General features: G+C 40.6%; 1 protein-coding gene across 1 annotated transcript; it reads right to left on the reverse strand.

The window, feature by feature from the left end:
• Positions 1-3,025: 3,025 nt before the first annotated feature.
• ctsc (cathepsin C) lies at positions 3,026-8,691 on the reverse strand. The gene is made up of 9 exons (XM_044019867.1): positions 8,377-8,691; positions 8,081-8,266; positions 7,601-7,746; positions 6,735-6,889; positions 6,074-6,229; positions 5,840-5,958; positions 4,646-4,777; positions 4,108-4,340; positions 3,026-3,514 (listed from the first exon to the last, which is right to left on the reverse strand). The coding sequence occupies exons 2-9, from the start codon at positions 8,241-8,243 to the stop codon at positions 3,248-3,250; spliced, it is 1,371 nt and encodes a 456-aa protein (XP_043875802.1). The 5' UTR covers positions 8,244-8,266; positions 8,377-8,691; the 3' UTR covers positions 3,026-3,247.
• Between the last annotated feature and the right edge of the window lie 2,502 nt (positions 8,692-11,193).

Consider the following 11,193-nt stretch of genomic DNA (forward strand, 5'->3'; position numbering starts at 1 on the left):
ATGTCTGCACGTGTGTATGCTCTGTTTTCTTTCTTGTTCGACCCGGCGTGAGGCAGAACCACGATGAACAAATACTGCAGAAGCATCCGTTTGCATGCGTTGACAAAGCTACGGACAGTGGAGAGTTCTTCTCTGTCCCCTATAGACGTGTGTGTGTGTGTGTGGGGGGGATGCAGGCACACACACACACACACACACACAGTGAAGAGGTGGATGACGCAGCTGGGAAAAGACCGACAGGGAGGGAGTAATGGATAAAGCAGAATCCTGAAGAAGGAGAAGAGAGGATGGAGGAGGCGGAGAGAGGGAGCGTAGGCAGACTGCGTGGGAGGGAGATGCTGCATGATCATCTTTCAAGGGTTTTCACCTGCCCTCGTTTTCCCTTTATTTTCTTCTTTTTAAGACATTTTCATTTCAGAGTGATGCCCCTCATTTCTGTCGCACCTAAATGCATTCTTTTGTCACTGTTGATGTCCAAATGTTTCCTCTTTTTTCCCTCTCTCTTCCTTTTTTGTCCATCATCACTCAGCGGCACAAGTCTAAGGGTATTTTAACAGACTCCTTGTGCCCAATTTGTTTGGTAAAACAGTCTTATATGTCAAATAGAGGGGGTTTGGGGTTGTCATTGTTGTTTAAGTGAAGTGGAAATGCCTTTTGGTTGTTTTATGCACACTAATTTGGCAGTGAACTAAACAGTGGAGCTCTTTATAGCAAGTAAAAGTATGTAAAGTTCAACTGAGAGAAAACGATTTCACACTTGTGGCGTCATGTTTGTTTTGCCTCATCTAATTAAGAAACCGAAAAGCCTTTGAATCGTGAGCAAAGAGGAAGCGGGTGAGTCATCGGCATCGTGCACACGTTCAAACGACACCTGCGTTGGTGTACGAGAGAGAGATAGAGAGGGAGGCGGAGAAGGAGAAGGGAGAACGAGGGAAATGCGTGGGTGAAGGGAGAACAGGGGGGCACATGATGGAGGAGGTGGTGGTGAAAGGGAGGGAGGGAGGGAGGGAGGGAGGCAGGGATAGATGGGGTTTTCCTCTCAGAAACATCCCTGAATACTGAGCACCTCCCCGACAGTCATCGTGCACGGTGTAGAGGCAGAGCAGGAGGGGAGGTGCAGTACGTGGGTGGGCGTGCGAGGCAAAGGTACGGAAACAGGGAACGCCATCGCCACCACTTTTTCAGGTTCTAGACAGTATATGAGTAACAGTTAAGTTGTGAATGGTGCAGCCCAAACAAGTTGCAGCTTTTGAGTGAAGAATAGAATAGAATAGAATATACTTTATTTATCCCTTGCGGGAAATTCTTTCGTCACAGCAAAGGTAACAAATATTATAGCAGCAATTTTTTTTTAAAAAAATTTACAAAGTTAAGAACTATAAGAATAAGTGAGAATAAACCTAAAAATAAAATTACAAAGTTAAAAGAATACGAATAAAATAAGAATCAATTTAAATAGATTTACAAACCTGCACCTCCCCCTCCCCCCATATTAACAATATATGCAGAGGAAATATAAGCCTATTTATCATACAGAAAGCAGAGAATGTGTAACATTTCATTACATCTACATTCATGCTTTGTCTGCAGGATTCCCCCCCTCTGTGGAAATCAGTTTATATCTCCTGCATGAGGTTCAGTAATGCAGTTACAAAGCAGGAGCACAGAAGAAGAAGAAGTGGTCGGGGTGAATATTGGTGGAAGGGAACATTCTGTACACATGTGACACACAGTCACAATGCACAGGAGACACAACTGAAATCCTATGTGTCTGGACTAGCCCGCCCTTTTAGGTGTAATTTCCATCAATCTAATGTCGATGTTGTCGCAGACAAGTCCAAACTCAACTTTTGACGAGCTCTGATCCTCAATATTCACATGACGAATCATTTTCATTAACAATATTCAAATGCACCATCACGTTTTTAAAGAAATTAAAAACGTGACTTTAATCTTTGACACAAAGGATGCATTCTTTTTTTTTCGCCTCTGCTTTCTTTTCTTTTTTTTGGCACGGCTATAAACAGACTCTCAAGGGTGATTTGTTGGATGTGCTGCACCACACAGATGATGACGTCGCTTCTCATATAAGGGAAACCCCCTTTCCAAGCCCCCAATTGGCTGACAGTTGAGGCGTCTGGCGCAGCGATTGGCCGGCAGCTTAATAGTGACTGACGATGAATAGTGATGGGCAAATGGCTCGGGATGATGGAACAGGGTGAAACACAGAACAACAAGGGAGGTCGTCTCACACAAACACTGCTCCCCTCTCATTCAGAAAAAGAATAAAAAATCAGCAGACTGACAGTTATTTCACAGATTCTGTTATGGAAATTGTATTTCTCAGTGTGAGAAAAAGATCGGCTTGAGGCAGGAAAACCCGTATTTCATCTCTATGCACTAATTTAAAGAGATATTTTATTATTCTTTATGAATCTACGTATACCATGTTGGCATACTGCATCAAAAGCAGTCTCCACTCCCCTCCATTTCAAACGCTTACATTAAAACAGACAGTTCATTGGGAGGCAGAGCAGCCAGATAATTCACTTTGTCAATTAAGAAATCCCTTTTTTTTAATGTTCCACAAGGAACTCTTACAGTTTACCTCACAAAGAAACGTGATGGTAATTTGATGAAAGGACATGACATTACAATTGTGCACTGTTTTTCCCTGAGACAAAGAACCAAGGTGCTGCACCTGAACACACATCCCAAACCCTATATTTAGAAGTCCCTTTATACTGTACTTCACAATTAAAGGACCATCGGCATGTCTCACAGTATGTACCAAACTACTAGTCTATGATCTGTGGTGGCAGCTACAGCTTGGATTAAAATGATTAAAACTCGTTGGCAGCTAATCAGTGAAAGAAAACAAAAAGGAGCCAACAGGTATGTGCCAAATTACCCATATCACAAGATCTGATGTTTGCATCTTTGCTTGTTGTAAGGTTATACTGTACAATAGAATAATTTGTATCCAATAATGTAAACAATAAAATATTTGACAGCTGACATAAGCTTAAGAATATGAATTTAATGTGCCATTTCTGGCTTTAAGAACCGTCATTAAATCAGAAACATGCTAGTTTAGATTTTCATTTGAGAGTACTTATTTGCTGAACAAAGTTACAGATTACTGCTTTGAATTTTCCTCAAGCACACATTGAAATCAGGTAAGCTACATGGAGAATAAGTTGCTCTATTGAGACTCTTCATCAGTATGGCCATCCCTCCCACCCAGCTACAGTTTAGGGATGGGGCTGGCTGCCACTGCAATGCTCTCAATAGCACACTCATCACTTCCCCGGCGGATGCGGAAGTAGCCATCTTCGCCCCAGCTTGTGCCCCAGCTGTTCTTGACAATCCAGTACTTCTGTCCAGTCACGTGGCAGCGGCCGTAACCCACCAACAGCACGGCATGGTTCGTCAGCTCGAAGGGATTGTAGATGTCTGCGAGGCCTGTGTGGTGGTAGATTCCCTTTTTATAGTGCATGAAATCAGGGTAGACCTGGGGAAGAAATGGGAATGGAAAAGAAATATATATGGTCACAATCTACCGTTCCATTACAGAGTTACTTAAAGCTGCTGTCAGTGATGTCTTTTGCTACTATATGTCACAGGGCTGCCAAAATCTGGACCTCAGGCCATTTTAAGGCTATACTGTGTGGTCCAGCAGTGATGTTTTGCTATGAAAATTTGAGGACACAAGCGAGCTAAACAAGCACAATGGCAAAGCATCTGAAAAGTGGCATGTGGAAGTAGGTTCTTCACCTGTTCACTTAGCTGTTAGCTCCACCCTTCCATCCAAGTGAGGAGGCACAGCAGGCATCATAGACAGGCAGCACAATGAGTGATTAAACTCACATGAGTTAAGAGTTAAATAAATAATTTTGTTGTTTGAGTAGAGGGTACAAACACATTTGAGGGGGGCAAAGGCATTTAACCATCAAAAAACAGCCTATCATACATAGCAGGGAGGAAAGGCCCATATCAGTGACCCTCGTGATCAGTGCCAAGTGACTATTTGTGCCAAAAGTTCCACAGATGTTATTGAATGTGACTTCTATTACTGTATGCTTAATATATGTAATGTTGTTTTACCTCAAAGGCCACTCCCATAGGTCCATTCTTTACCAGTTCCAACATCATAGCCATCTCACTACATCCGCCATAGAATCCCCCGACATAGTTGTATTCCGCCGCGTAAACACGGCTGCACGCTTGAGAGATGCCACAGGGGGTGTCTCTTCCAACGTATGGAAAGCATGACTCGTCCACCAAGCCGAAATCCTGTACATACTTTCCAATCAGGTAAGGGAATCCACCATCACAACCTTAAAGAGAAGAGATTAATGTTGGATCTGGTTTGAGATATTTTTGGAGGTTACAGGGAGAAGTCCCAGATGACAAAAATTAAATGGTGCTTCAGGGCTCTTTACAATAATGGGAGTGAAAATGCTCTAAATCAGGGCATTTTAGAGAGGGACTCATCTCAATAGCCCTGTGTCAATGTTGGAGAATGGTCAGACTGCATCTCTTCATATCTCTGTGTAATATTGACTTATTCAAGTGACAGATATCAATGACAGTATTTGGCGTCAAATGTTGTCAATGGTCAGAAAGCAAGATGGATTTTTACCTTGAGAATATTCAGAGCAAGAGACCACTTGCTGCGGGCTGAGAATGGGAGTCTCACTGTTGTTGGTGAGGATTCGGATGCGAGCTTCGAGCATTCCCATGGTGGCAAAGGAGTAGCAGCTGCCACATGATGCTGACACAAGACGGAGATCGACATTAGTGTGATAAATGCTGCGGTGCACCACAGCTGCCGTCAAATAAACCCGACCTTTGTGAAACTTGTGTTTGTTTTTCCACTCAGTCGACTACTTCTGTAACTAGAAGTAGCCTTGGACTAGATTTCATTGTATTAAATGGTGTTTCTAATACTGTGGGGATTTGCTACATGGTTTAATTTTAATAATGATTCAACTATATTTGGGTCCCAGACTGAATTAAGAAGGTACAACAGTTATTCATTTAGCTGAGAGATCTGTGTTAGTGGGACAATTGGGCTATAATAATATTTTATAATCTGTGATTTAATCAGTCTGTGAAATGATTCTGGAAAACAAAATGTACTTGCAAACACCCGTCAGGTTTGATAACACAATTGCTGGAGCGTTCCAAGACCACACACGCATATCCCCTTACAATTTAGCACTCAATCCTACCATTTTTCTCTGCACTAGAGGGCTTCTGCTGAAACACTACGGCTCTCTCCAGACCCTTAAACCCAGCTCTACAGAGGCCCTCATAGACACTCAGCTTGGATGTGCAGACACATGGGAGCAGAGCAGAAAGCCAATCTCAAACTGCCCAGAAGGAAGCACAGAAGCTGGTGAGCTACTGTTCAGTCTCTGCCCATATGGACAGCTGCTGGCGTGTAAAGGTCTGGCTTTGTCTGACTCTTCTGATTGATATTGTTTACATTATTGTTTTCTCATTACATTAAAGTAATATGTCCATTTATATATTTTTTTGGATGGGATGAATAAAATATATAATGCACATGCCATCATTCAAACTGAAAAATGTTTGGGTTTCTTTAATTAATAATATCAGCGTGCAGCAGTGTTTACTGTATCATGTTCTTCCTCGTCATTAGATTTACTGGCAGGATATTAAGCCTGGATTAATGTCACGCCTTTCACACCCAGCAGTGGAAAAAACTGCTGGGTTCCAGGTTTACAGTTCCAGACTGAACCATGCCAAAACTGAACTGCACTGTACCACTTGTTGGAAGCACAGCTTAAAACAGCAACAGAGTATTTACCTTGGTTTCGCACAGGGCTTACAAAGTTAACCCCATTTATATTTCTCCAGTCCCATTGCTCAGGTAGACCAGCTGCCAACTTGACCATGTCAGCTTTCACAGGCTTGGGGCGAACACGCCTACCAATTAAGAATCAGATCACAAAAGGTATACATTATTTTCATACACTTCCCATTCCAAAGAAAAGGGCAGAATCCAAAATTATTTTTTTTAGAGAATAAGTGATCAACTCACGTTGGGATACGTGAGGCAGGCCCCCCTGCTCTGTGGTACAGCTCCTGTAGAGTGTACATCTCATGCTCTGGGTAGGGCGCAGCCTTCCAGGAACTCTGAATCAAGTTGATGGAATTGATGAAGTCTGGGTTGTTTCTGAAAAGCTTCTGGAGCTGCCTGCAGGAACATTGTGCATGAGGTTTTTTGTTTGTTCGTTTGTTTGTTTGTTTTTTTAATAAAAAGGAACTAGTGTGCCCCATACACCGACAACAAAAAAGTCAGTGTTCAAATTCCTGTGACCATTTTAAATCAGTGGGGATTAAAACAGTCAGTCGGAGACTGAGTTTATTTACATACTTGCTAAATGTCCATTGTACTTGGCTCACACTGTCTAAAACCTATTCAGAAATGTTCTTTGGCCAAAATGTTTGGCTATATTTTTTTCTTTTAAGGTTACATTTTTATATAGGGACTTTTATCGGTTGCATTGTTCAGTAACTAAAAAAAAGCAAAAGTTAAAAACAATTTTCTTTTAAAAAGTTGTGATATGATATTTTTGCCAATATCACCACCTCAACACGAGTACAAACCAGTTTCCCTATGCCAATCCAGGACTTATTAACTTTTTAGTAGTGTTAACCATTACAGTTCATTTTATACAAAGCTACCATCATTTTCATACCCAGTGCTATAAAGTGGTTTAAAATCTTTATGGGGTGGCACTGCTTTCACTTTCTTCCCCACAAAACAGGCCCAGTTGTTTCCCAGGACATCGTGGACCCATCCTGGCAAAGTCTGGTCACAGTAGCTGGTTACTTGAGTGCCCTCCTCAGAATACTGAAAGGTTAGGGAGACACATAGATTACGTGGTACAACTTTATTGAATGAATTTATTCAATATCACAGTTTAAAAAAAATGGAGAGAAAGTTAATAGACCTCACATTAGTAAATAAAAAGGTCAAGTGTATTTAAATTACATTATTGAGACCAAACTGTGGGTTTTATTAGAGTTCCTGCACGAGTCAAAAGCTATAAAAATCTTCGCCCTCTACAAGGCTAAATCAAGTCCAGTGAATAAGGAAGTTAAAACAAATGTAGACAAAACCATGACATGGGTTTGATGACCGACAAGTCATAACATTTCCTTCAGTGTCATGTGAGTAAGGAGAAGTAACAAATGATAGTGTACTTAATGCACACCATGTATAAGAATGGTTCTAGTGTCACAAGGACATGCAGCTAGATACACAGACATATCAGGTTAATGGAGAGGAAACTGAGGGATAGTGAAACTACACCAAATCAATTCAATTTATTTATAAAAACACATTTAAAACCAACATTGTTGACCAAAGTGATGTATAGTAATAAAGCAAACAGCAATCAAGTAAGATGAGCAGTGAATGAGATAATGGTTTTAAATAGTCTGAAGTAAGCATTTATGTGGACCACAGGCCAAACCTGAGAGCAACAATGAGATAATATATTTTTACCAAGAATATCTGTAATTATAGCCCAAATAAATGTACTGTCTATAGATCCTTTACCTTGAAAAAGGCAAACCACTTGTAGCCATTGATGACCACTTCAAAGCCCTGGTTGTAGATGATGGTGAAGAAGCCCGTGTTCCCCAGCTCATCTGTGGCTACAGACAGTTTCTCCAGGGTCACGGTCACAGTGGCCTCACCTGTAGCTGAGGAGGAGGATCACACCATATACATGATTAACTTCAGGACAACAGTCATCTGCTATTTCATTTTTTTAAGTGGTAAACAGGCCTCACGATGACAATGATAATAGAACAAAGCAACAATGTGTGTGAATGTATTTTTGCCTCTCCTATATTATCCATGATTAAGTCACGAAACAAGACGGTGAAACGTACTAATTGGAATCAACAACACGTGTGAACTGTGATGTAAAATGGCTGTTTTTTTCTCCATGGACTTTGGTGTGGAGAGTGAGCAGTGCACAAAGTTTAAGTACGGGGTCTGTACCTCTGAGGAACAAAGGGAAGTTGTACTAACCTTCAGCTGAGCAGTTGACTGTTCTGTCATGTCCTCCTTTGGACACCTGGAACACCCATGTCCCAAGCAGCTCCTCATAGGTGCAGTTAGCAGGTGTGTCCCCCCGGGACCCGTCAACCCAAAGCAGGAGGACACAGAGCAGGACAGCAGCGCTCAGTCTCATCTTCTCACACAGGACTAGCTTACCTGCCCACAAACACACAGAAACCGAAAGCTAAACAACGACGAAATCACAACAGAGTCTTCAGAACGAAGACTAATAGTTCTGAGAGAGCTTGTTTAAGTGAACTACTTACCAGAGTTTTGTGTCACTTTCTGGCTGTTACTCCTGCAAACTTTTACCGAAGAGCCACGCTTCAACTTCCCCACTCAAGATGAGTGACTGAGAGTGCGGAATTAAATAGCGCATGCGCAGTGTCAGTTATCCGCTGTTGTATTTTTTAAAGTCGACAGTAAAGCAGATACCACGAGTCCATATTCTTTCACGTTCTTTTCCTATATGACATAAAACTCACTCTCTGCGGCCCACGAAAGATCAATAACACTGTATATGCGTCAGAGAGTTAACAAGCGAACACGGAAACAATTGCCATGAAACTCTCTTGCTGTGCAATGTTTCGCCTTCGATTTTTGGTTTCGCTTACATGATCATATGACCAGTCACCTGACAGCTGACAGCTTTCGCAACGTAAACTCATATGACATGTTGTGATTGATTCAACTTTTTCTCTTTTTTTATTGCAGCAAATCATAGTGGCTTTCATATATTTTAGTACTATTAAAGAGTGTGTGTGTGGGTGTGTGTGTGTGTGTGTGTGTGTGTGTGTGTGTGTGTGTGTCTGTAAAACAACAACAACAAACAGTAAAATAAAAACAACACAGAAAACGTTTGTGTACAAGTAGGTGGTAAATCTAATGTGCACATTAAAACTGCAGCTCTGTTTATAGGTGGATCCTGTGCTTTTTGAACCTTGGTTGGAATTGAACATTTATAGTTTTGGTACTGTGATATTTTTTTTAACCAATTATAACTGCATTCAGTTTGTGTGCCAGCTCATACAGACAGAGCATACTGAGCTAATATTGCTGTTATTTATTTACTATGCATATTTCAATTACTTGCTGCTGCATATATTCTGCTGTATTATTATATTTATGTTAGATTATGTTAGTATTTTCCTATGCTTTTTAAAGGTATGTTTATACTATTTAGTATTTAGTATCTATTTATACCTTTGTCCTGTCAGGAGCACCTGTGATACAAACAATTTCCCTCGGGGATCAATAAGATATTCTGATTCTGATTCTGATTGTGCCATATCTTCCCCCCAACATTTGGCATACAGTAATCCAAACACATCAACATCCATTCCTTTATCTTCTACTGCTTTATTCTCCACATGAGGAGCACTGGTGCCCATCTCAGATGAGATAGGGCAAAGGGCGCGGGTAAAACAGTCCATCACAGGGCCACATAGAGACAAACAACCATTCATTCTCACATTCACACCTATGCACATTTTAGAGCGTACGATTTGCCTAATACCCAAATCTGCATGTCGTTAGACTGGGGGAGGAAACCGGAGAACCCAGATGAAACCCATGCACACACAGGGAGAACATATAAACATATAAATTGTTCAAAGTATTAAACAAACCGATAAATAGTACAACAAAAAAATAATGATGTATGTAGGATGGTTAAATATCAACCATTGCTAAGTCTGATGTACAGTATGTTGGCACAAAGCACATTTTTTGTCCTGAACTGATGCTGAGGGTAAATAGAGTTTGCTGTGTAGAGTGTGAGTGGAGTCAGAAGCTATGTGTTTCTTACAGAGTGTAAATGTTTGCACTCAAGCCCTCCAACAATCATACAGTGTGAGGAAAGCTAACCATGGTTGCACACATTTATTTTGTCAAAGCTAGGGTCCATGATTTGTTTCTGATTTTTTGTTTTTGTTTTGATTGTTTGTTTGCAAATCCTATAAACAATAAACAAAATAGTATGTGGAAAGAAATCCAGTGTAGAAGGAGTGTGGGGTAGGTTGCACAGAATACTTGAAGCCTCGAGATCATGGTGAAAGGTGATACTGACTGACTGATAAAACAATGTATCAGAAACAAATTACAGAGTATTGACATTCCCAATGGGTGTGACACTCAAAAAGTTGACAATTAATAAATGTTTGATCCACTGCCAAACTTAACCATGTATTATGTGGGGAGTAATGATAGAATATAATAGAATCACTCAGCCAAGATAGCAGAAAAACAAAACCTCTAAAACAATGCATATTTTCACTATGACATTCTAAATAAATGTTTTGTTTTGTTTTTTTCATTTTGCAATTGCAATAATTATTCACAATAACAATAAGAAATAAACCACTGAACTTTATGATTGCACATGCACCTTCAGCTCTGGTCACTGGAGCTTGGCAGAGTCTCATCGTCTCAAAAGTGAGTTTAGTTAAATACATTTTTATTTTATTTTTTTTCAGCGTTAGCAATTTAGTCATGTACCAAAGCTGAAACACCAGCAGGCTCTGTGATGTCCAATGTAATGAGCCAGAAAAACCAAACAACTTCACATCAGGAGCAGCAAATGACCCTAAAAATCCAGCTCACAGATCATCCGGAGTCTGCTGAGGCACAATATTTATGTATCCCTTATGACTTTGCCATTTACATTATTACTTATATTGTTACATTTTAATCAATAATGAGTCCTGTGGGGGGATTTTATTGTAGTATCTCTCCTGTAAGGCAGGTCAGGTGGGTTAATATGACAGTAAATGTGTGTGTGGGGGTGTGTGTGTGCGTGCATGTGTATACATGCATGTGTGTCATTTTGTGTTTAAGGCGTTAAAATAATTTATTTTAAACGGCAGGCATTTAAGAATAGTGCTGGAGGCTTTGATCACCACAGTAACCATGCCATAGACTGACTCATCTACTTGACAGGCCATAATAAGCACTCATCTGAAGAAGGGACTGAAGATGTATTAGTCATGCAGACTCATTAGTGCCATTACACCGTGTTTGTGTGGAAGTGACTGTACTGTATGTATGTGAGCATTAGTGTGAGCACATGTTACTAAATTTATGTG

Source organism: Solea senegalensis, linkage group LG2 (genome assembly GCF_019176455.1).
Source record: "Solea senegalensis isolate Sse05_10M linkage group LG2, IFAPA_SoseM_1, whole genome shotgun sequence".
In the NCBI taxonomy this organism is placed as follows: Eukaryota; Metazoa; Chordata; class Actinopteri; order Pleuronectiformes; family Soleidae; genus Solea; species Solea senegalensis.

Excerpts from the sequence above, each read along its gene's own strand:
- ctsc (XM_044019867.1), bottom strand. The coding sequence starts at position 8,243 with ATGAGACTGAGCGCTGCTGTCCTGCTCTGTGTCCTCCTGCTTTGGGTT. Across the intron at positions 6,890-7,600 it reads AGTGGTTTGCCTTTTTCAAG|TATTCTGAGGAGGGCACTCA; the intron begins GTAAAGGATCTA and ends CTAACCTTTCAG. Across the intron at positions 4,778-5,839 it reads AAGCCCTGTGCGAAACCAAG|CATCATGTGGCAGCTGCTAC; the intron begins GTAAATACTCTG and ends GTCTTGTGTCAG.